This window comes from Squalius cephalus, assembly GCF_949319135.1.
Source record: "Squalius cephalus genome assembly, chromosome: 8".
NCBI lineage: Eukaryota > Metazoa > Chordata > Actinopteri > Cypriniformes > Leuciscidae > Squalius > Squalius cephalus.
Window position 1 is genome coordinate 46,228,612 of NC_137129.1, and position 26,840 is coordinate 46,255,451.

At 39.7% G+C, this 26,840-nt stretch overlaps 1 protein-coding gene across 1 annotated transcript; it reads left to right on the plus strand.

The window, feature by feature from the left end:
• The first annotated feature begins 7,727 nt into the window (after positions 1-7,727).
• On the plus strand, positions 7,728-25,406 carry LOC307163740 (ribonuclease inhibitor-like). Its single transcript, XM_079879960.1, has 6 exons — positions 7,728-8,027; positions 23,058-23,200; positions 23,365-23,538; positions 23,865-24,038; positions 24,375-24,539; positions 24,859-25,406. Exons 1-6 carry the CDS (start codon positions 8,019-8,021, stop codon positions 24,923-24,925), a joined length of 732 nt encoding a protein of 243 aa, XP_079736086.1. The 5' UTR covers positions 7,728-8,018; the 3' UTR covers positions 24,926-25,406.
• Positions 25,407-26,840: the final 1,434 nt, after the last annotated feature.

Here is a 26,840-nt window from a genome sequence, read left to right on the forward strand (position 1 = left end):
TCATATTATGCTCCCCCTCCCTTACTGCTGTCTATACCTGACTATTTGCGCCGTTGGCCGTGCTCCCTACCGGTGAAAAAGCGCAGGAGACGACGCGGAAGACGGGGTGGCATAGCTGTGAAGTTAAAGCTCTTCTTGGCGCTCCATCGTGAGTCTCAGCCTCCACTGGGGCTCCTTGCGGAGGTTTCTGACAAGAAATGCTTCATCCGATGGCGCTCTCTGGAGCCAGTACACACTGGGATTACACCCTTGATTCCGACTGCGGCGGTTCCGCTTCCTGGCATCTGTTCTCCTCGCTTCTTCTATGGAGGAGTGTGCACAGACCATCTTCGCACGCTACCTAGGGCGAAGCAACCTGAGGTATCTACCGAGCACCGGTCATGGCTAAAAATGGCCTTGATTAACGCCAGATCTGTGGTAAATAAGACTTTCATCATTAATGATTTCTTCTCTTCTCTGGATCTGGATTTTTTATTTATAACTGAAACATGGCTTTCTGCTGGGGATTTAAGTCCTTTTTCTGAACTGTTACCGTCAAACTGCGCATTTTTTAATTCCCCCCGTTTGACTGGTCGAGGTGGAGGATTGGTCTCCATCTACAAGGACGCTTTCTCTTGCCGTAATATTGTGTTGAAGGAGTATAACAGCTTTGAACTACAGCTGTTTACGCTAGAACTTAACGAGCCTCTTTTGATTGCAGTAATATATCGTCCTCCTAAATACAACAAGGAGTTTTTAACTGACTTTGCGGACTTCCTGGGAGAGTTTATTCCGAAATATGATAAACTTTTGATTTTAGGAGATTTTAATGTTCATATTTGCTGTGCTGACGACCTGCTAGCTAAGGAATTTTCTAATTTATTAAATGCCTTTGATTTGGCTCTTCAAGTCAACACTCCCACTCATCATCATGGACATACACTTGACTTAGTGTTATCTCATGGTTTTTCTCTCTGTAATCTTGAGGTGTGTGAGAATGTTTTTTCTGATCATAAGTCCATTTTGTTTTCTATTCCTTTTAGTTTTGATGCACCTATTAATCACGCTTGCCGCTCTCGGGTTATTACGAATGCTACCAAAAATGCCTTTTCTGATGTTACTCTACCACTGGAAGACTGTCTTTGTAATATGAGTGCTGAAGAGCTGTTGTCTATGTTTAATTCTATATGTGAAAACGTCTTAGACACAGTTGCACCACTCAAGGTAAAAAATTTTAAACCAAGAACTGAACCCTGGCGAGATGATACAATACGCTCTCTTAGGCAGATTTGTAGGAGAGCGGAGCGTAAATGGAAAAGAGACAAACTTCAGGTCTCGTTTGAAATGTTAAGAGATTCGCTATCTCAATATCAGAAATCACTAAAAGTAGCCAAATCAAGGTATTTTACCGAAATTATTAATAAGAACTGTCATAGACCCAAAATTCTTTTTAAAATTATTAACGCCACTATCAACCCCTCGGTCTGCTCTCTTGCTGATGTGTCTTCATCTATGTGTGAGGACTTTTTAAAGTTTTTTGTTAGTAAGATAAATGATCTAAGATTAGGAATTATTCCATCTCCTTTTGATCGCTCAATTCACAATAGCTGTACGGCTGTTTTTAGTCGATTTAACCATATTACTGACACTCAGCTTCAAGAAATAGTAGAGCACCTTAGGCCTTCAGGCTCTTCTGCTGATGTTATTCCTCCATTTTTTCTCAAACAAGTATTTGATGATGTTCGTTCTTTTCTTCTGGTCATGTTAAATCGTTGCTTAGAAACTGGTATTATACCTGAACCGCTTAAACATGCATCAGTCTACCCCTTACTTAAAAAACAAAACCTGGACCCCACAGTGTTAGCCAATTTTAGACCAATCTCCAATTTTTCATTTATGACTAAAATTTTGGAGAAAATAGTCCTCCAACAATTACAAAGCTTCTTAACTGATAATGCGATTTTTGAAACTTTTCAATCTGGGTTTAGAAAACATCACTCGACAGAGACTACATTGCTTAAGGTTTTTAATGATGTACTAATAACCTGTGACTCTGGCGACTATGCAGTTCTTGTGCTTTTGGATCTAACTGCTGCATTTGATACAGTAGATCACTCTGTACTTATTGCCCGATTGGAACAGTGTGCAGGCATTACTGGCAGTGCACTGGACTGGTTTATATCTTATTTTACAAACAGAAGCTTCTCAGTGAAGATTGGGGAATATTCCTCTAGTAAGGCTGTGCTATCATGTGGGGTTCCTCAAGGGTCTATTTTGGCCCCCATTCTCTTTTCTTTATACATGCTTCCACTAGGTTCTATTATTAGAAAACATGGGTTGTCATTCCATTTTTACGCGGATGACACTCAAATTTATCTGCCCTTAAAACGCTCGTCAGATAATCTGGAAACTCTTATGGCCTGTTTGACTGAAGTAAAGACTTGGTTGTCTTCAAATTTTCTGAATTTTAATGAGAGCAAAACGGAAATTATTTTATTTACACCCTCTGACTTTTCCACCATTCCTAAAGTAAATTTTGGTGGTCTGTCTTCTTGTGTGAAGCCTTGGGTGAGAAATTTGGGTGTAGTATTTGATGAAACTTTGAAATTTGAGAGGCAAATAAATTTAGTTGTGAAATCCTGCTTTTTTCAGCTAAGACTATTATCAAAAGTAAAGACATTTCTTTCTTTTAAAAATTTTGAAAAAGTAATACACGTATTTATTTCATCAAGGCTGGATTACTGCAACTCTCTCTACGTTGGAATTAGTCACTCAACAATGTCACGATTACAGTTAGTACAAAATGCGGCAGCTAGACTTCTGACGGGTGCAAAAAAACGTAGTCATATCACGCCAATTTTACGTTCTTTACACTGGTTGCCAGTGCATTATAGAGTGGAGTTTAAACTTTTACTTTTTGTTTACAAATCTTTAAATGTTATATAGTTTAACATTTAATATAATATATAATATATATAATAATATATATAATATAATAGTTTAATAACTTTTAATAGTCAAGGGTATAATCTACGTTCAAGTAGATATATTCTTTTAAATGTTCCTTTAATGAAGACAGAGTTTGGAAAAACTGCTTTTATTTATAGCGCATCAGCTGCTTGGAATGAGATCCAAAGATCATTGAAACTTGATGTACTTATTTCAATTAATGAGTTCAAGTTATATCTCAACCAAACATTCAAATCTGTCTGCACTTGCTCTTAACGTTTAGTCTTGTTTTATTGCTGTATATGTGTGTGTTGTGTAACTTGTTTTATGTAGTTATGTATATTGTGTGCTGCTACCTTGGCCAGGGCTCACTTGTAAATGAGATATTTATCTCAATGTGATTATTTCCCTGGTTAAATAAAGGTTTAATAAAAAAAATAAAAAAAAATGGTCTGGCTCCACCCTACTTGTCTGCTCTATTGACCGAGCATCATCCAACTAGATCACTCCGGTCATCAAATCAGAGACTCCTGTCTATCCCGAAGTCAAAATTGAAGGGTAGGGGGGACCGTGCCTTTTCCATAGTTGCCCCTAGATTATGGAATGACTTGCCCGTTTCAATTAGAGTGTCCTCATCGTTATTTGTTTTCAAATCCAAGTTAAAAACATATTTGTTTGATAAGGCATTTAATCCATGCTGACGCACCATTCCATTGTATCTCACTATTATTTTAAATTGGTGAAGCACTTATTTTATGACATTTTATTCAAATCTATATTTGTACTGTCGTTTTATTGTTGTTAGTTTGTATGATTTTTTACTGTAAAGCACATTGGACAATGTAAATTGTATTTAATTGTGCTATATAACTAAATTGCCATTGCCATTGCCATTGCCACTGTCTCTATGTCGTGTTCAGAACACCTCACAGTTTCACATGAGAAAAGAGCAGATATTACACACTTTACACAAACATTCTCACATTACTTACAATCCCATGTGATAAATATTAGATATGATAGATAAACTATTTTCTTGAGCTAGCATGAAAACTATATCCAGGGATTAAAAAAGACTTCTACACAAATGTGTGTGTTTTTCATCTGCAGATTTTTCCAGTAAAGAAGAGCAGAAAAGTGCTCCGCTAATATTTTCTCCAGGATCTGAGCAGCTTTGAGACCGATATGGAGCTAAAACCTGCTGTGCCAAGTCTAAATGAAAGCATGCGTGTATTTTGCACCGTTCTGATCTCAGACCTGAAGGCTGTTTAACAGTAATCTAGCGCCATCTTTACCCATGAAGCTCTTTAGAGATAAGGGGGCTCATTTATAACCGCCTGCGTACGCACAAAACAGGCCCTGAAAGAGGCGTACGCCACTTCCAACGCATAAGTTGTGATTTATAAAAACAAACTTGACGGGAAAATTTGCGCACCTGCACGCAAACTCTGACCCATGCGTACGAACGTTTTGGAGATGGAGCAGTTTGGCGACACCAATGGTGAGCTGGAGTTAAATGTCTTTTTGGTCACTTTTAGACAGAAAATCTAAAGAAAATTAAACATATACAGAAAGATAATACAAATATAATTTCACTCACCAAGCCTGCCACTTGAAGCAAACATCCATCCCTTCTTAAATGTCCGCGCCAGCGAGCGCGTTGGGCCGTTTAGTGAAACTGACGCAAATAACAGTTTAAATAAATAAAATAATGATTTAAACTGTTTTACTTCTGATATAAACATTTAGATTAAATTTGCCATTTAAATTAATGGAGTTAAACACTTAAACATGAAATCATTACTGAGAAGTTACAACATTTTTTATATTCAATCAATAGAAATATTTGTTGTGGATGCGATGTTTTTGAACACTTTTCCCCTGGCATGCTGTGTTTTAATGTTTTAACCACAGAGATAATTGCTTATCATGATAATACCAGATAGTCTGAGAAAATAGTTTCGTGCAAATAATGCCAAAGGCCTATCTGTTTCCATTAAAAATATAAATCAATTAAAAATACAATTCGGCCAGTGGAAAAGATTGAGAAAAACTTTCTCTGAAATGTATTTTACACTATTTGATTTATGTATTCAAAAACAAGGCAAGGATAGGCAACTACTTGATTTTTATTAATGTAATGTGTCTTGTACCGTTAAACGTTATCACGTGGATGAATGCATAGTAAAACTAGGCGTTGTAAGCTCCATAAATGGTTATTTCGGGGTGGAGACGCATGTGCGCACAATCTTCTGCTGACTGGGATTTATAAAGTGAATTCTGCGAAGGTTCGAACGGTTTTATAAGTCTGAATATTTTTTTGCGTACGCCATTTTTGGCTTTCGGGCGCACGTACACTTTTAGTAAGGTTCCTACGCACAGTTTTATAAATGAGACCCCAGATGCTGGACTACAGTATTACTGGACTACAGTATTACTGCTTCATGTCCACAAACACACTGGATTCATCATCAGAACCACAACAATTTATTTACACATTATACTTTATACTCTTGAAATACATCTAACATGCAGTACCTATTTTGGTTTTTAAAAAATTTAATTGTGAAAAGTCATAGAAAATATGAATTGTGGCAAGTGTCGCAAGTTCATATATAAGAACGACTGATCCCTCAAATCACCATCTTTATCTGCCGTGAAATCACTACAGTAAGAACTACAGTAAGAACTAAATTCATGTCAAATTAGCAACTCAATTTGCTACTGAGATTAAACAATGTCTTGGTATTTTGTAATTGTAATGTTATTATTAATAACTTTAAAGTTTTGACTTGGAATGAGCAGATCTTATTCGTTCATTAATTAAAATACATTACCTTAAACTCATAATGCCTTCATCACTCTAATATTCATCAATCTCCATTTGGTCCATTTAGGTTTGTCCAGTCTTTTCTAATTTTTTTAACCATAATGGGAAGAAGAAGAAAAAAGAATGATTGTATTTTAAATGTCATGTTGAATAAGAATAAGAAGAACTGTACACAGAAAATGCTGCACACAAAATAAAACATTGCTTTCCTAGTTTTTGTTTGACATTTTGTGCTTAAAAATGCACAAGTTTAGATGTAAACATGTCGATTTTACAAGTTTTCTCGGGCCGAATTATAAATAATATTTCTCCTGCACTTTGGAATGAAAACTAGAGTCATGTCTGTGAATCATACAGAGAGGAGATACAAGTGCTGATTTTAAGACAGATATTGCAGAGCTTATGCTTTTCGATTCGAACAGCCACAATTTCATGTATATGAACTGTGTATGAAAAGAATAATATTAGCAAGTTTTTATATTTGTACATTGTCAGAACTGGTGCACTACTAAGGCCGTGTGTCCACCAAAGCGTTTTTAGCCAGCTGAAAACGCTAGGCGCTCTGCTACAAACGCTCAGCTGTGGGCGCTTGAGAGCCTAAGCCTTTCTCAACTGAACTGTGTATGAAATATGATATGAGCTCGAGCAGATCTGGCAACCATGATTTATAGCAGAATGAAAGTGATACTAGATTTCCCAACTTCCACATTCTTATCAACTCCATTTTACTCTCAGAATTAAGATTCTTTGAATCAGTAAAATAGAATATCAAAGTATCTAGTGATGTTTACAGCTGCTTATGCAGAGATTTGAGAATCTGTGTCTATAACCTTTGATTCTGATCAAGGTGAGTCTTCAGGTGAGACGCATAAAGCCTTTCATTACCTTGTTGCGACTGGGCTATTTGAATCATTCGTTCGTTTGATTCTGAATTAACAAATTCGGACTCTCTGTGTTTTCTAAGCACATTCCTGCCCAAAACGTTCTTTGCTAAGCTTATCAGAGCTTGTAACCTCCTGACTTCGAAATTACAAATCATACGCCAGGCTCCATAAAGACTGGAACAAATTGACTTTTACGACCTAAATTGCACCTTGGAGGATAATAAAAAGTCAACACATTCTCTTTACTTTGCAAAGTTCTACATTCCAAACCACCTTCCCCAATCTCTGGACCACAGAGAGATAACAAAACTTTCTGTGGGACACACACACACACACACATACATACACACACACACACAAACATCTGTTGTGTTTAACTTAATATCCTTTTAATGTATGTAACTCAGACTTGTATCTGAACTTCCTGTATGTATGTGTGATTAATGTTGTGGTGATCGTATAGTTATGATCTTCGAGTGTTGGCTCTGAAACGTATTTGTCTCTGAAGAATGTTCTCCCAGTAGAATCGCATCCTGTAACCCGATCTCATTGATAACGGGGGCGCAACATTCCAACACACACACATCCCAAAACTCACAGATACAGGCAGACACGCACATTACCCTATATGGACTTCCAATAGTAAAATCTAATTTTACCAACTATTACAACTGTATAAAGAGTGTTCTGGGTGATTTGCATGTTCCCCAGAATGATATTAGAGTAGTTGTGTTTTTGAATTACAGTAATGTAATCTTAAAGTGCCTTTGTGTCAACAAAATAATGTATCTCTATGTTGCTATTTTTGTCAATAGTCGTTCTTAGTATTGTTTTGATCCTCTGTGCACAACGAAGGAGATTTTTGATAAGAGACTGTGATAAACGTTATGGTTCCATGCGTTTTAATTCCCCGAGCATAATATCATATTTTGCCCCCTCGTGATTCCACACGAGGGTCGGGAAGCATTAACACACCCAGACGATCTTCCTGCTCGGAATGCTCTAAACTGATTCGTCATCCACGAAAAAGGAGGCGTACACAGGACACTGATAAAAAGTCCAAACCCTCCTTCTTCTCTCTCTCATTCCTACGCTCTTCTTCCTCCTCCAAAACCCAAGCCCGGACCGGCTTCGGCCTGCTTCTCTTTTATTCTCTTTTATTTCTTTCGTTTTCCTATTCGCCTCTGCTCATTCACGAGCTGAATGAACTTAGCCTGAATCATTCCCGGCAACTTCACCTCAAAGAAAGACTCTTTGAAGCTCCCGCGCTCGCACGCGCGCCGGAAGACACAGCACGCGCACACCTCCCCTCAGACGACTCACGCTGCTTGAAAGACACGCAGAACCCTGCCTTCCTCCCTCATACACAGAGAACCATGTGCCATGCAAGTATCGATTATTGAATTGAACTTACAATGTGATTTCTTTGTTGTCTCTTACGGGTTACTGTCTGTGATTTTGCCATGCTGAGGTCATCTCGGTGATCTCTCTCATCCTGAACTTTAGTTTCACTTTCTCCCTTCCTCTCCCTCTCTCATCTGTTATCCGTTTAGTCTTGTATTTTGTTTACGTGCCCTGTACATACATATTTACTCGTGTAAATTGTAGAACTTGTATTCCTTAGTTCGATGTAGTATTAGTCTAATTTTTTTTTTTTTTTTTTTTTTTTTTTATTGGAATATGCAAGATGTACATAAATTGGGATCACAAACAGGGAAAACAAATAAACAAACAAACAAACAAGCAAAACAAAGCCAATACAGTCAGGAACTGACAGGTGCGTGCGTTTGTGTGTGTGCGTGCGTGCATGTGTGCATGTAAAGGTAACTGGGTGGACGTGTCACAGTACATACTTTGAAAAACAAGAGATAGAGAGAGAGAAAAAAAACAACAAAAAAAACCGATATATATATATTAAAATAAACATACATAAACATGTATAAGTCAGTATATGAAAACAAATAACAGATATTAATAAAACAAATATAAAGAAATCAATCAGTGGTAAGGAGTGACTACTAAAAATACTATAACGTCTACTACTACAACTACTACTTCAACTACCACAACTACTACTACAATCTCTACTTCTACAATAACTGCTACAACTACAACCACAACTACTACTACAATCTCTACTACTACATTAACTGCAACTACTACTTCAACAACCACAACTACTACTAGTCTCTACTTCTACAGTAACTGCTACAACTACAACCACAATTATTACTACAATCTCTACTACTACATTAACTGCTACTACTACTACATCAGCAACTTGAATAATGACAATGGTATAAAACTTGATAGTAATGATAATAAGATAACAGAAGGACAAATCAGAACAGTAATAATAGCAATGAAAACAAAAGTATAAGTAATATTGATGATAGTAATGATATTAATGATAGTAATGAAGAGGTGAGGTGAGGTTAGGAAGTCAGGGAGAGGACTAATAATAATAATAATAATAATAGGAAAAGGAAAGAGCAAAAAAAAAAAAAGTAAATAAATAAATAAATAAATAAGGAGTATATATATATATATATATATACATACATACATACACATATACATATATATATATACACACATACACACACATACACATACATACACACACATTACAATAATAATAATAATAATAATAATAATAATAGTAGAAGTAGTAATAATAAGATTGAAAGAGGAAAATATTAATAATTATAATATACTCATATTGATAATAATAATAAAATAACAACATTAATAATTATATGAGGAGGTGGAATTTATATGATCAACCTTGAAGTGTATAGTGTGTGTCAGTTGCTTTGTGATGCATTAAAAAGGTGTGACGTTCAGCATGGATCAGTCCGGTACAATGCCCAGCTTGCCATGCCCCCGTCACCCTTACCCTCTGAATGAAGCTTTTTTTTTTTTTTTTTTTTTTTTCTCTTCCCCTTTCTCTTCCACCCTCCTCCTCCTTCCCCTCCTTCTTCTTTCCCTTCCCTTCTTTTCCTTCTTTCTTCTCCGTCTTCCTTCTCACCCCCCCCCCTCCTATTTTTTTCCTTCTTTTTTTCTTTTCCTCTTTCAATCTGTCAAGAAAAAAAAAAAAAAAAAAGGGTTGGGAAATAAAGCAGTACGAAAGCTCTTTCTTTTTTTTTCCTTTTTTTCCTCTCTTTCCTCCTCCCTTCTCCCCTTCCCTCCCTCCTCCTTCCCTCCCTCCTCCTTCCCCTTCCCCTTCCCTCTCTCCCCCTTTTCCCTTCCCTTAGATATTTCATTTAAGTATTAGACACAGTTTCTATCTCTTCCTAACCCCCTCTCCCCCACCCCACCTCACCTCTTGTTTAAGTACTGATGAAGGTGTTGTTGGGGAATGACTCCAGACAAAGAGGATCTTCAATAGAGATGTATTCTGTTAATAAGTTTTTCCACAATGAAATGTAAACGGTATTTCTTGATTTCCAGTTTATGAGGATAGTTTTCTTGGCGATAGTTAGGAACACCAATAGTAATTGACCATTTGAATTATTTATATCTATTGTGGATATGTCACCTAGTATGCAGATGGAGGGAGACAGTGGGATGTGACATCCCATGAAGTTGGAGAGTGAGTCGGTAACCTTTTCCCAAAATGTTTTAATTGGAGTGCAATGCCATAATGCGTGAAGATAAGTGTCAGGAGTGTTTTGTGTGCAATGTGAACATGTCTCTGAGGTGAAGCCCATTTTAAATAATTTCTGCCCAGTTAGATGAGTTCTGTGAAGTACTTTATACTGTATGAGTTGTAAGTTAGCATTTTTAGTCATGGAGTATACGTTTTTGCAAATTTGAGTCCAAAAATCAGCATTGGGAGTAATGGATAAGTCTGATTCCCATTTGGTGGTTGGTAGAGCTAATGCGTTGTCTGATTTTGATATCATTTTGTATATTTTGGAGAGTAATTTTTTGGAGGAAGATATATTAATAAACTCAGAGATTTGAGGGGAAAGGTCTAGATTGATTGGCTGGTTAAGTAATTTTGATTTAATTGATGATTTGATTTGTAAATATTCCAGGAAGCAATTACTCCCAATGCTGTATGTCTGGGCTATATGGGAAAATGGTGCCAGGTTGTTATTATTAATAATATGCTGTAGTTGTGTGATTCCCTTATCTGCCCATGTGCGAAAGTTTAGTGGCTTCTTGTTAGCTAAAAAATCTGGGTTATTCCAAATTGGGGTGTATTTACATGGTATGAGTGGGGAATTTGTGATCTGATGGAACTTCCACCAGGCTATCAGAGTTGTTCCTATTGTTGGCATTTTAAAACAGTGATGTTTTTTTATTGTTTGACTGTGAAAAGGTAATTCTGAGATGCTAATGTCTTTGCAGATTGATTGTTCAATATCTTGCCATGTGTATTCTGAAGAGTTAGGTTGAATCCATTTGTATATGTTTTGAAGTTGATTTGCCAGAAAATAATTATAAAAATGTGGTGCCTCTAATCCACCTTGTGATTTTGGTTTCTGTAGGGTTGTTAATTTAATTCTTGGGGTCTTGTTTTTCCAGTAGAATTTTGTAATAATTGAATCTAATGATTTGAACCAGATACGAGTGGGCTGTGTTGGAATCATTGAAAATAAGTAGTTTATTTTTGGGAGTATAGACATTTTTGTTACTGATATTCTGCCCATGATTGATAATGGTAGGTTCATCCAACGTTGAAGATCGTCATCTATTTTTTTAAGTAATGGGGTATAGTTGAGTGTAAACAACTCTGGCAGCTTGGCGGAAACATTGATTCCCAAATAAGTGGTGTAATTGGTGCACAAAGGGATTTGTGATGTTTGGGATGTCACATCCACACTGGTGGAATTTAATGGAAGTATAGCCGATTTATTCCAGTTAATTGAGTATTCAGAAATGTTTGAAAAGGTATCAATGAGTTTTATTGTTTCTTGTAATGATTTTTGGGGGTTTTGTAAGTATAATAATATATCATCAGCATAAAGACTTATTTTATGGTGTATGTTTAATGTTTGAATTCCTTTGATGTAGTTGTTCTGACGGACAGCTGCTGCAAGCGGTTCGATGAATATGGTGAATAGAGATGGAGAGAGTGGGCATCCTTGTCTAGTTCCCCGGTGTAGAGTGAAGCTGCGTGATGTTAGTCCGTTAGTAATGACAGTGGCTGAGGGTGATGTGTAGAGAATTTTAACCCAGTTGATGAATGACTCCCCAAAACCAAACCTCTCTAATGTGGAAAACAGGAATTTCCAGTTTACTTTATCAAATGCTTTTTCTGCATCAAGAGACAGATTACCTATGACAGATTTGTTTTTGTTTATTGATGAGTGGTGAATTAGGTTTATGAGTCTGCGGGTATTGTTTGATGCTTGTCTACCTTTAATGAAACCGGTTTGGTCGGGATGGATTATAGTTGGCATGATTTTTTCTATTCTATGGGAAAGAGCTTTAGCAATTATTTTAGTGTCTACGTTAATTAGTGAGATTGGGCGATAACTTGATGGTAATGTTGGATCTTTATTGGGTTTGAGGAGGAGTGCGATTGTGGTTGTGTTCATGGTGTCTGGAAGTTTTGGTTTTTGTTTTGATTCGCATATCAACCGGATGAAAAGTGGTGATAAGATAGACCAAAATTGTTTGTAGAACTCAGCAGGGAAGCCATCAGGACCTGGTGATTTATTGTTGGGCATGTGTTTAAGAGCATTAGAAAGTTCTTGTTCTGATAAAGGTAATTCTAGAGTATCTATTTGCTGTTTGTTAAGTTGAGGTACGTTGATATTGCTAAGAAACAGATTTATGTCATCCTGGGATGGATTCTTTTCAGGGGAATATAGTCTACTGTAAAATTTTTGAAAGATTTGATTTATTTCTTCTGGTGAGTTGGTGGGTGTCCCTGCTGAGTCCTTAATGACTGATATAGTTGTTTTTTCTTTATTGTGTTTGATTTGATTAGCCAGGTATTTACCAGATTTATTACTATGATGGAAGTGTTCTTGTCGTAGTCTGTGAATAAGGAATTGAGTATGCCTATTGATTAGTTTATTTAATTGCGATTTATATTTTCTTAGCATATCCTGTGTTTCTTCTGTTGGGTTATTTATGTTGATGTCTTCTAGTTCTTTAATTTTCTGTTCTAGTGCATCTTGTTGTTCTTTCTCTTTCTTTTTTTTGTAAGTGGAATATGAAATTATTTTGCCTCTTAATACTGCCTTTCCTGTTTCCCACAGAAGAGATGGGGATGTTTCCGGGGAGTCATTCATCTCTAGAAAGCAAGCCCACTCTCTTTCAAAGTAGCTGTTGAAATCGTGATCTTGTAGAAGTGAGGTATTAAATCGCCATCTAGAAATGGGTTTATGTGCAGTGGTTATATTAAATTTTAATGTTAATGGAGCATGATCACTAATGATTATTGGGTGGATCTTTGATTTGGAAATATTGGATATAATAGAATTACTGGTGAGAAAAAAGTCAATGCGAGAATATGAATAATGAACTGGTGAAAAAAATGAGAATGCTTTAATGTCCGGATGCTGGAGGCGCCAACTATCGCCAAGACCAAGATCCCACATGAACTGTTTTATGGTTTCTGCAGATTTCCAAATGCGTTTATTGTCAATGTTGTTACATCTATCTGTAGTTGGATCTAAAACTGTGTTGAAATCACCTGCTATTATTATTGGACAATCAGAAATATTTGAAATGGAAGAAAAAAAATTCTAAAAAAAAGATGGGTCATCTATGTTTGGGCCATATAAATTTCCTATTGTGACTGAGTTGTTTTTAATTGAAATGTTAATTATGATAAAACGTCCCTCTGGGTCTGTAATTGTGGTGTTATGAATAAATGGTATTTTTTTATTTATTAGAATACATACCCCTCTCTGTTTCGTGTTGTAGTGGGCAGAGTATAAATGATACTGTGATGATTTGATTTTGTTTTGATCAGATTCAGATAAATGTGTTTCTTGGAGAAGACATATGTCTGCTTGTAATTTGTTTATATGATTAAAAATTTTGATCCTCTTTGTCTGGGAGCCAAGTCCACGGACATTCCAGGATAAAAAAGTGATTGGCGACATTTCTCAAAAAAATACAAAATTAATAAATAAATGATATGTATGTATATTAATATATGGGCTTGTTAGTACTGCATATGTATATATGTGAGTGTATGCATTAGAAAAGGTATGGTAGTGAACCTGAGTGTGTGTGTATGACAACGCAATGTTATTGTTATACTGATAGATGTACAATTTAGACATGGAGTTAACAAAACATACATAATAGAACAATGAACAAACAAACAAAAAATTAAAGACCAGCATAATGTTTAAAGGGGGGGGGGGGGGGGAGGATGAGACCTAGGTGCAATTGCAAAAACCTAACTCAGTTATATGAAGGAGCTGAGTAAAGAGATAATGTAGAGTGATGTGTTCAAAAAAGCCAGGGGGTAATGTCCTTGTCACGATATAATTGTCCATCTATGTATAATTTGTCTACTGTTATGATTGCACGTTTTCCTTCATTCATTTTCTGTTTTCGGATTGGGAAGAGTTGTTTTCGACGTTCGAGGATGACCTTTGGATATTGTTCGTTGAGACCATAAGCTGTACCTTTAAGTTGTCTGCCTTGTTTTTGAACCAGTTCTTTGTGTTTGTAGTGTTCAAATTTTGCGATGATAGGTCGCGGTCGGTTGTTGTTTTGTTGAGAATGGATGCGATGGACACGGTGAAAGGTGATGCTTTATACAGTTTCAGCTGGTAGTTTGAGTTGTTTTGTCATGAAGTCCTTGATTAATTTTTCGGGGTCGTCTGGCGTTTGATCCGGGATGCCTGTGAACACTAGATTGTCTCTCATACTGCGTGCTTGTAAATCCAGAATGTTTTCTTTCATCGATTTGTTTTCTGTGACAACGGAGGTGAGCTGAGCGGAAAGTGTGTGAACTGAGTCCTTTAAAAAGTTATTTTCTTTAGTGAGAGTGTCTATCTGTTCTTGGCTGAACTCTAAACTTTGACGTAGTTCTTGGAATTCCTTGTGAATGACTTCTATTAATGCGATTCTTGTGTTGAGTCCAGAAAGTTTGTTTTCAATTGAGCGTAATATATCGCTTACCTCGGCACAGCATAATGGTGAAGATGGTGTTGAATTTAAACTTGAAGGTGAATCAGTACGGGGTCTCTTGGAGATTGAAGTGGGATTACCTTTGTTATTTGGCGTGTTCATGTTGCAGCCGAGTGTGTTATAGTGAGCGTCGATGTATTCTTCGAGTTGATCCAGGGTGAACAGTGGAGGGAAAATAGTCCAGTTGTGTTGATTTAGTCCAATTTTCAATGTGTGGAAGAAAAGAAAACGGTAGAAAAAGAAAACACTGAGGTTGTTTGTTTCTAGCAGACGGACGCCGCCATTGTACGTCTTGCACTCGGTCTCGCGGGTTCTCGCGTTACTCGGCCATCTCGCGGCTTGCAACACCCTCGCCCGGCTTGCAACACCCTCGCCTGGCTTGCAACACCCTCCTAATTATTAAATTCCATATGTCCTTGACTGACTCTGTTTTAATTGCCCATGTTACTTAGTCCCTGAAATGTTCGATCTTAGCTATATGCTTTATCTTGGTAGCCTACGATTTAAGTAAGCTAATTTTACAAACATAGAAAGTTGTCTTTTCAAGGCCTGGAAAAGATACTCTTTCTCGTGTTTGTAAGAAGGATAATTTTCCTTGAGAATTAAGTTAATCTTACGTTCAATGTTTGCTGGACAAACAGATTGTTTGATAACTAAATTAATTCCATTAAAGTTATCCCATAACTTCGAGCTGAAATAAGACTATTTGATGTATTAATGACGGACCATAACCCGTTATGGTAATCATTCATATATCAATCTAGTTCAGCTGCGATAAATTAATTTAACTGTAACATACAAAATATTAATCATATTCATGATTAATTATTAAAATTCCCTATAGATCATTTGAGCTAATATTAATATTAATGTACAACCCATTGTTGCTACAACCTTAAGTAACCATAAAATACTTACATAGTAACATAGTTAAAGTTCTTAATGTAATATGAAGTTATTGGTCTTATTATTCAAATACTAATAGTCTTTGTTGGACATATGATTTAATTATAATTGTCTGTGCAAATTAATGTCCAGTATAAAGAGTTCTGTTACAAGCTGCCTCAATATCAGAATAACATCAGATGAGGAGGGTTTTCTAGAAATAGCAAACATGGACATCAATTTACATTGTTTGAATTTTTTAGGGCTGTCAAACGATTAATCACGATTAATCGAATCCAAAATAAAAGTTTGTTTTTACATAATATATGTGTGTGTACGGTGTATAATTATTTTCTATATATAAATACACACACATGCATGTATATATTTAAGAAAAAATTGTTATTTATATATAAAATATTTATATATAATATAAAATATATATTATATAAATATATATACACAGTATATACATGCAAATATTTCTTAAATATATACATGCATGTGTGTGTATTTATATATAGAAAATAATTATACACCGTAAACACACATATATTATGTAAAAACAAACTTTTATTTTGGATGCGATTAATCGCGATTAATCGTATGACAGCCCTAGAATTTTTCTGTTAATGATTAATGATTTTAAACTGTTTAATTAAACATTTAAAGAAAATGTAAAAAAAAAAAAAAAAAAAATTGGAAACATTCTATTTTAAAGGAAATAACAAACAAATATTTCGTTGAGTTTTTAAAACTCAATTTGTTTTCTTTTTGTTTTTTAAATTATTTTATTGTCCTGTAAATTCTTCATATTTTTACCACCAGGTTGTGAGTTTTATTCTAACACACCAGATGTAATATTTTACTGTATAAATTAACTGGGTGAGGATTCTCTGATGCAGGAGATCGTCTCGGTTACGCATGTAACCCTCGTTCCCTGAAGGAGGGAACGGAGACGTAGTCGACATGTCGACTGAGTGGGATCATGCTAGGGAGCCTGTCATCTTCGAGTATTATAAAAACAAGCCAATGGACACTGGCGTGCGTGAATCGCCCCGCCCCACAGCGCGGGTATAAATACGGAAGTGGATGCACCAGTTGTTTTCCGTTGAGGAGCCGAGCGGAACCCGGTCAGCGTTGCTACAGCAATAGTGGCTGGGGGACTACAAGGATCCCAATCAGTCAACACGTCGACTACATTGAATGTGCCCGACTGAAAGGGAACGTCTCGGTTACGTATGTAACCCTCGTTCCCTGAGGAAGGGAACGGAGACATTCCCTTTCAATCGGGCACATTCGATGTAGTCGACGTGTTGACTGATTGGGATCCTACTAAGTTGCCACTAATGCTGCCATCTTCCAGTGCCTAGACAAAAGCCTCCAGGTCTTCCGTACTTACAAATATGACAGGGCTTAGACCAGGAAAGTCACTGCTGTTCCACAGGACCACTGGGAAAGCATACCTTTCGTTGGAAGGTCTACGCTGCGGAATCCACATCCTGAAGGAGGTAACATGTGGAGAACACATATGGATTGAGCGAATTTAGCTGGCAGTACAACATATGGCATGTCACTGAGGTGGCTCCAGCCAATAACAGGGAGGAGACGCAACCGGCCAGTGACGGCAGAGCAGGCTCTGCCCAGGGAAGGCACGGGCTCGCCGCAGGGAGTCAACCTGTGGAAGGATACACATATGGGAGCACAACATATGGACCCTACCTTACACAAGTTACACAAGCATACAAGTGATAGGTCTAGTATCGGACACTCCGCCACGTCCAACACCGATGGGGTGAGGCGGAACTCAACAGGGTTCGGAAGAGGGAACTCAACTGGAGCAAGAGGCGCACTTATCCAGTCCATAGGAGGGGAATGGCGCAGCAAGCCGACACTACAAACCGGGCTAAGGTGAGGCTGGCTTTGTGAGAAGGGAGCCCATCGAAGTAACTGGCTCGACACATAGGCTAATTTCTTAGCGAATGTGCTGGTGTCGCCCAGTCCCCAACTCCTAATCTGTCAGCGAGTCACTCATGTCAACACCCAGGAAGGAGCTACACTCTCTTTATGGAGGAGCTCACTACCCAGGTGGGCACGGTGCACCTTGGAATTTCACCAAGATGCTGGCCACACTAATTTATGTTAGTAGGCCAACCTCCGCATGGAAACCGCCTTCCCTTCAGCTGGTTTCCGCAACAGACAAGAGCTGGAGAGGTCCTGAGACTTTGCATTCTGTCCTATATAACCGCACTAGTGATACAAGCTTACAAGTGATAGGTCTAGTATCGGACACTCCGCCACGTCCAACACCGATGGGGTGAGGCGGAACTCAACAGGGTTCGGAAGAGGGAACTCAACTGGAACAAGAGGCGCACTTATCCAGTCCATAGGAGGGGAATGGCGCAGCAAGCCGACACTACAAACCGGGCTAAGGTGAGGCTGGCTTTGTGAGAAGGGAGCCCATGGAAGTAACCGGCTCGACACATAGGCTAATTTCTTAGCGAATGTGCTGGTGTCGCCCAGTCCCCAACTCCTAATCTGTCAGCGAGCCACTCATGTCAACACCCAGAAAGGAGCTACACTCTCTTTATGGAGGAGTTCACTACCCAGGTGGGCACGGTGCACCTTGGAATTTCACCAAGATGCTGGCCACACTAATTTATGTTAGTAGGCCAACCTCTGCATGGAAACCGCCTTCCCTTCAGCTGGTTTCCGCAACAGACAAGAGCTAGAGAGGTCCTGAGACTTTGCATTCTGTCCTATATAACCGCACTAGTGGGAGGAACAGAGAAAGTCAGGGCTGGGTCTGCCTCCTCCGGGGCAGCACTTGCAGGCTCACCACCTGGTCCCATTTTAAGAGAGAGGTAGGAACCTTGGGCACAATCCAGGCCGGGTCTCAATTAATGAGAGCACGATTCGTTGACCAAAAATGTGTGCAGGTCCCCTATCTTCTTGATAGAGTAAGCAAGTAGGAGAACTGTTTCTTTAAAAACAGATTTTTAACTCAACTACCTGTAGTACTCAGGGGAGGTCTCAGAGTGCAGTAGCACTGAAGATAGGTCCAAAAAAGGTATAGAGGGGGCACAAGGAAGATTTCATCTCCTCGCACTCAGGATTCAGGGTCAGGAACCTGACGATCAAGTCGTACTTCCTATATCTCAACTGCATCCTGATGTGCTTTAAGGTCAACATCATTTTGAGGGTGGAGTGGAGCAGCCACACTCTGACCCATTTTCTGCAGGAAGGAAGCACAGAAGTGATCGAACACTCTCGGGGGTCCCTCTATTGAGAAGAACACCAACCACGAATAGATTCTACTTAAGATCGACAGCCAGCCTCATTTTTTTTAGAGGGAGCTCTCGCAGAAGTAATAGTATCTAAGCTCTTAGGTAGATGGCTGAACCACCACAACAGAACCTGGATTTCTCCGGTTCGGTGTGGGTGCCAAAGGAGCCCCATCCCTGAGAAGTCTCAGAGGAATGAGTCAGAAAGGCTGTCTAGGGAACGAGGTCCTAGTTGGGCCATTACGGGGCAACTAAAGAACCTGCTCCTCCTACCTGACTTAACACAGTGATGTGCAAGAGGGCTCACTGGGGATTTAACGCACTTTGCATAGACCCTGGCATCAGCTGTGAGCCAGTGTCTCCATGTTTAAGGGTGTAAACAACTAGCAAGGGAACAAATCAGAGCGGCAACAGATGTAACTGTGTGGCCCCAAAGATATCCGGACAGCTGGAACGCCTGGGGATGGAGTCTCCACTGTCTTTGGCCACAGGCTGTCGTGAGGCCACCTGGGCGGCACAACTGAGAAGGCTGGAATTTTTAAAGTGGAAGAAGCAACCTCAGAAGCTTCTGACCCAATAAGAAGAGGTGGCGGGTGAGTTGTGACATGCGAGGAAAGAGTATGAGCAATGGCCTATTTTCATATCGGCTGGAACGGCTCGATCGCAACCTTCGCCAGTAGGAAGCGACGACTGCACACAATTCAGAACACAGATGTGTAACAAACAGCGCTGCACATGGGCGGGTGCCGGAAGAACTGAATCGTCTAGCCGAGTCTGATGACGAACCGGCTGAGTCGGTCGGGAGCACCTTTCAGTGCTACAACGGACCAACACAGGGGGCCCAAGGTATCAGAGACATACTCAGAGTGAGGCAGCGGGTTAGAGACAGGGACCCAGCTCGGAAGGCCCGAAGGCGGCCCGAAGCAGGGTCTGAGTTGTAAACACCTGTCTCTAGGTAGCAGCAGAGAATGCGTGAGAAGGCGTGACCGGGTCGTCGAATGCACTCAATGCCAGCTAATGAAGCCAAATCTGTAGGTACAGAGTAACCGCTGGATCAGCCAGGAGTACCATGTAGTGCTACAACTGAGCGAAGCAGCAGAACCACGGATACCACAGCCTTCAGGCAACAAACAGGGACCCAGCTCGAAAGGCCCGAAGGCTGCCCGAGACAGGGTCTGAGTGCGTAGTGGTTACCTTTCTCTAGATGACCTCAGAGAGTGCGTGAGAAGGCGAAACCGGGTCCTCGAACCGCACCCAACTGTTGGCTGGCGAAGCAAGAGGTAGCTGAAGGTTGCAAGACTGTACAGGGTCGCACACCAACAGTCTAAACCTCTATGGACTCAGGAACAGAGGAAATTGCTCTTTCTTTGAAAATGTAGGTACCGCTGGCTCAGCTTAACGAGAGATCGGTGACCATCTCCAAGAGCTCTCTACTCCATCTCCGAGCTTTTGCCACCTGGTTTGGCAGCGTCTGATACAGGCTGGGCGGCCGGTCTGCGGCTAGCTCTCCGCTGAGGCCTGAGTGAAGGCTGCTGCGGTGGCCCAGCGGGAGCTTGAGCGGCAGCAGGGGGGCGCCCTAGGCGACATGCAGGTGGAGAAGCTACCATCAGTGGCGGGGTGATGGCAGTAGCGGGCCGCTGGGGCAGGATGTGTCGGACCTCCTCTATCTGCTCCTGAGCAGCAGAGAACTGTTGGGCGCAGTCCTCCGCTGCATCGTCTGAACAACCCAACCTGGGAAATTGGGGAGTCCAGAAACTGAACCATGTCTGCGTCCGCCATATCAACCAGGCTGAGCCAACTATGACGCTTCACCAGGGTAGACATCGCTAGACCGATAGCGCAATCCGCAACGCTTGTGCTCCGATGAGACAAGTCAGTTGCAGTGCGGAGCTCACTCATGAGCACATGGTCTAGACCAGTGATTCTCAACCGGTGGGCCGCGGCCCTCTGGTGGGCCTCGGAACGTCATCTGGTGGGCCGTGTAGGCAGTGGTAGACTACCCCCAAATTAATTTTTATTTATTTTTTAATTTACAAATCTTGTTATTTTCTAATTATCTAATTGTTCTTATGAATTTATATGATCAAAAACACTCAAGTCAAGTCAAAATGCATTATCTAAAAGCAAATTTATGTTAAATATCACAACACCAATCATGTCAGATTGAACGTTTGTTCGATCAGACGCAGTAACATTACGTTACTGTAATATCGTTAATCGTTTTCTGAAAAGAAAAGCAGATGTGGGAGACAGACCTGTGCAGGGAAAAGCTTCGAAGTGTGTGGTGAGAAAATACGACGCTGAATACATTAAATTTGGTTTTATAAGGGCAGGTACTGGGGGAGTCGCACATGGACGAGAAGCGCAGCGCTGCGTCTACAACTCGAGGTATCGAACACGCGCACTTTCTCAGTTTATGGCCAGCAATATTGTTATGTTTAAGGACATTACGAAATTAAGATAATGTCTGTACTATGTTATGATTGCAATTCAATTTTCAATTACAATTAAATACAATCGTTGCTGAGTCTGTAGTCTGAACACTTTACCTCAGGATGTACATTAACTGAATTAATTGAGAATCTCACCTGAAAATCTGCTGCTGCAGCTGATTTCTGTAAATGAATATAAAACTAAATGTATCTTGCAGCACAGGGTGAAGTCAGTATATAGGCTACATTAATGAAGCTTTGATACAAATATAATGTAGCAAATTTAATATAAAACTATGTAAATGGCGCTCTGTGCGACAGGATTCTGAACAGCGTCTTGAGCCATAGCTGGCGCTGCGGACAGACGCCGCCGGTGTGTGTACACTCAGAGAAAATAATGTGTTTGAATTTTAAAGACGTGCCGCTGCGCTTCTCGTCTGGTGTGCAACGCCCTTAAGCCGAAGGCGGAGGGACAGCCACGTAACCTCTCACTGCTCCTCCTACAAGGGTAGTGAGGGGGAGAAACTATCCAGATCGTTTCCAGCAGTAAAAGGTGCCATCCATTATCTAGTCAGCTCTCCATGAACCTTGGGAAAGAAAGGCACTGGGGCGGTGGGCTGAGAACCAGCACGGCCCACCCCGAGAAACCAATCATCCAACCGCGACTGAGTGGGACACGGTGGAGTAACGCTGATAACTGTGGATCCGACTCAGGCAATGTTGTACTCCCCGAAGGGAACAACGCAGCTGAGTCATCATCTCCAGAGCCCAGCTCACCCTCCGATGCTGCAATCAGCAACCTATCCACCTGGGATACCTGGGAACCTCCAATGGAACCTCTGGCCCGTCCATTACAGACAGGCCAGCGCGCTCAACAAAGGAATCCAATGGTATCAGTGTGATGGAATCGTGAGGAGTCCACGGGGAATGGTTACCGGGCAGAACCTCCATCACTATCTTACAATTACCCAAATCACATGGCACCCGAGGGTGGGGTGTAGAAATGGGGACTCAACCTTCGCGGACGAAGGCGAGTCTAGATCTCAACACCGAGACAGTCATGTTCCCACAATGAGAACACAAACTATCCACAAAAGCTGCTTCAGCGTGCTGTGATGCAACAATTGTGACCATCACAGGAGGACAGGGAACGCATCCAGAAATGCACGGGCAGAATGACAACTTGAAAAAGACGCAAACGCAACCGTGTTGCTCTTTCAGGAAATAAACGCTCTCACCAGTTCCGGAGTGCACAGGGGAATAACACTGACATGGATGGTGCAGCCTGTACCAGTGAAGAACTCACAGCAGTTAAGAGTTTAGAAAGCTTGCGATCACCGCTGTCACGTGCTGTAAACACCAGCACCGGGAAAGACTTCCTGAAGAAGCACCGACACACTCGCTCATTGGAATACAACACACTCTTCAGAGACATCGACGTGAAGACTGAACGGTTCCGAAGCGAAAGACAACTGGTGCATGCATCCACTTCCGTATTTATACCCGCGCTGCGGGGCGGGGGCGTGTGATGCGATTCACGCATGCCAGTGTCCATTGGCTCGTTTTTACAATACTCGAAAATGACAGGCTCCCTAGTGTGATCCCAATCTGTCGACACGTCGACTACGTCGAACGTGCCCGACTGAAAGGGAACCAAGATTATCTGACATCTGGAAAAACCAAACTTTCTTCCTCACAGTGGTCAGCTCTGGTTTATGTGTTGCTGACATCAGAGCAGAAGATGGATGTTTTTGATCTAAAACAGTTTATTGGAGCACAAAATACAGCAGATGAAGTTCTTCAGAAGCTGCTGCCTGTGGTTACAGAATCCAGATCAGTTCAGTAAGTCACACTGACAACAATCATTACACTGATAAACATGATCACATTTATGAGTTTAGAAATGTGCTTTTGTACATAAGAAATACTGTAAAATGAGAAATTCATATATATCATATCAGTGTTTCCTGAACTGAGAGACTGAAGAGTGTCATTGTTCTCTACAGGTTGAATGATTGTGGTGTTACAGATGAAGGTTGTGCTGCTCTGACTTCAGCTCTGAGGTCAAACCCCTCACACCTGAGAAAACTGGATCTGTCATGGAATAAAGTAGGAGATTTTGGAGTCAAGCAGCTTTCTGATCAACTGCAGGATCCTCACTGTAAACTGGAGATACTGTGGTAAGATTTTATAAAAGTCTCAACGTTGTCTGTTCTTCTTCTGTGGTGAATAATGAATGATATACAAAAATAATATATACAAAAATGTTTACAATTAAGTAAAGGATGTTTAATCTTCATTAGATTCTTTCAAAAGCTTCTGAGGCAATTTTAGCTTTGATAGTTTTTGATAGTTATAAATATGATTGGATGATGTGAAGTGGTGACGACTGCTTTCATAAACAAATCTGTTGAGGAGAAAGGAAATGATAAATTCATATATATAATTTCATTCATATCAGTGTTTCCTGAACTGAGAGAAAGAAGAGTGTCATTGTTCTCTACAGGTTGAAGGATTGTGGTGTTACAGATGAAGGTTGTGCTGCTCTGACTTCAGCTCTGAGATCAAACCCCTCACACCTGAGAGAACTGGATCTGTCATTGAATAAAGTAGGAGATTTTGGAGTTAAGCATGTCTCTGATCTACTGAAGGATCCTCTCTGTAAACTGGGAAAACTGTGGTAATATTTTATAAAAGTCTCATCGTTGTCTGTTTTTCTCCAGTGGTGAATAATGAATGATATACAAAAATAATATATACAAAAAAAGTTTACAATCAAGTAACTAAAAAGGTTGTTTAATCTTCATTAGATTATTTCTAAAGTTTCTGAGGCAATTTTATTTTTGATAGTTTTTGATAGTTATAAACATGATTGGATGATGTGAAGAGGTGACAACTGCTATTTGTCATATACAAATCTGTTGAGGCGAAAGGAAATTCATATATATATATATCATATAATTTATATCAGTGTTTCCTAAACTGAAATACTGAAGAGTGTTATTGTTCTCTACAGGTTGAGTAATTGTGGTGTTACAGATGAAGGTTGTGCTGCTCTGGCTTTAGCTCTGAGATCAAACCCCTCACACCTGAGAGAACTGGATCTGTCTGAAAATAAAATAGGAGTGAAGCTGCTGCAAACCCTACTCCACTCTCCACATTATAAACTGAAGACACTTGAGTGAGTGGTGATTATTAAAACTGTTCAAATTTTAATTGCAAGTTAATTTTGTTTCTTCTTAGTTTATTATCCTTGTGATGGTGAATTGCACACTATAAACATGTTTAATAAGTGTTTGATTCATTATTTTTTATAATAGTTTATGGTAACAATTAAGTATCTTCAAGTTTCTTTTTATTTCAAAACAATTAAATATTTTGCTTTTATCATCGTCTTTATATCCCTAAATGATTATAATATGATGTTATTGTGTTAGTTTTTCTAAAGTGGATAATGCAATAATGTCGCACACATTTGACTGTCTGTGTTTTACTTACAGGTTTGAGATGTTAGTCAGGGCTTCTCTGATTCATACACTGTTCGTTCGTTGGCCAGAGGAGAACTGACTAACTAGCTAACTAGCCACAAACTAACTGTGTCTGGTTTCTGCCAAGGTTTTCTTCTCCATTCTGTCACTGATGGAGTTTGAGTTCCTGCCACTGTCGCCTCTGGCTTTCTTAGTTGGAGACACAATATTCAACAATATTATTGATCTGCCTGCTGGGTTAGGGTTAGAGAACTGAGAACGGAACTGATCTGGACGATGACATCACTGTTTTCTCCAGAGCAGCTGCATAAAAATTACAACAGAAATTAATCAACACTGAACTTACTTAAGCTGGACTCTATTTTCTTCTAGATCTGCTGTACAGCCAAAACAAACTTTGTTTTTCTCAGCTTTTTTCTCAAAATGTTACTGTTTTTATTAAACTTAACCACATTCAAGTGTTGATAAAATAAAAAAAAGCATGAATCTTGAATAAAACGTTATGATATATTGATATATTTTATTTTCAGATATTCATACAATAAAATATTATGGGGGCCATGAAAGTTTTGTGAAAATGATCAAAAACACTGGAAGAGAAATGGTTAATCTTTCAGTCGTGACGTTCAACTGATTCAAATCAAATCTGCTGAAGTTTCAGTGTCTGTATGAAGGAACAGCTGTGTGTGTAAGAACATGCCTGTCAGTGTCTGTAATTCAGCTTCCTTCAGTTTGGAATTCAAATTATAATTCTGTATATAATAATTCCAGTCAGATAACAAAACGATTCATGCAATCAAGACATTTCCACTATAAACACACTGATGTATGCTGAGCAAACCCACTGTGACAGAAACAACATCCCAGATCATTCCTTTCAGTTGTTAAATCTGATTTGAGAAGACTGATCAGACCAGAAACTGCGCCGACTGATCTGAGAACAGATTACAGATTCTTTAACTTCTGAATGTTTTAAGTATAGATATTTTATACTTTTGGTATTTATAGAAGGGTATATCATGTTGTGATTGATTGTGTATTTTAAAGCACTTTGTTTCAAATCCTGTTGTTTTTAAAAGTGCTCTATAAATAATAGAGTTGAGATCTCTTCTGACACTCTAGATCACTTTTCAATCTTTCAGATCCACAGACACCCAAATATGATCTTCCTCCTGCGTTAACTATATATTTTCATGTATGAAGACCAAATTAATGTGAAAAATTAATATTATAAATGTGTGTATAATATAATTTGGAAATTATTTGGTTTCTATCATGTTACATCATTGCATTATTTGACTGTAATGTTAATGTTAAGGTTAGGTCAGGGTAGGTTATACCTGCCACCGGTAACCATGTAACCCAGTGCCACCTGCCTCATGCAGAGAAGGTAAGCTGTCAAAAACCTGTGCTGTCTTGCAGCCACATCTCTTTTGGGAAAAGGTTTCAGGAGTAAACCTTGAGGAAAAATCTGGAGCTGGAGTCCCATAGGCAGCGTGTGGCTGCATGCAACCTCGCTCTGGCAACTCCTGTGACGGCGCTGGTCCCAAACTGTACTGGCCCTGCCGCTCCGTTGGATCAATCAGCGCCGTGGAGAAGGGGGGACCTGCTACTTGGGCAACAGCTGGTCTTCCATATTACGCTGAGGGCCACAGAGAGCACGGAGTAGGGTTTGCAGTGAGGAACACCTTGCAGGAGATGGTTGAACCAGGTGACAAGGGATCAGATCGCCTGCTGACTCTCCGCCTCCATACCTTTGAGGGACCAGTTACACTAATCTTCGCCTAAGCCCCAACCTTGACCTCCACACCTGAGGCAAAAGACGAGTTCTACACCAACCTGAATGACGCCATCAAGAACATCCACAGCAGCGAACATCTCGTCCTTCTTGGCAACCTCAACGCCGGAGTAGGTGCAGAACACAACTCTTGGTCTTCCTGCTTTGGTTCCTTTGGAGTTGGCAAGATAAACGAGAACCGGCAGCGCCTGTTGGA

Bases quoted from the DNA above. Each gene is read 5' to 3' on its own strand.
- LOC307163740 (XM_079879960.1), top strand. The intron at 23,539-23,864 runs GTAAGATTTTAT...TGTTCTCTACAG, and splicing joins TGTAAACTGGAGATACTGTG to GTTGAAGGATTGTGGTGTTA. The intron at 24,039-24,374 runs GTAATATTTTAT...TGTTCTCTACAG, and splicing joins TGTAAACTGGGAAAACTGTG to GTTGAGTAATTGTGGTGTTA.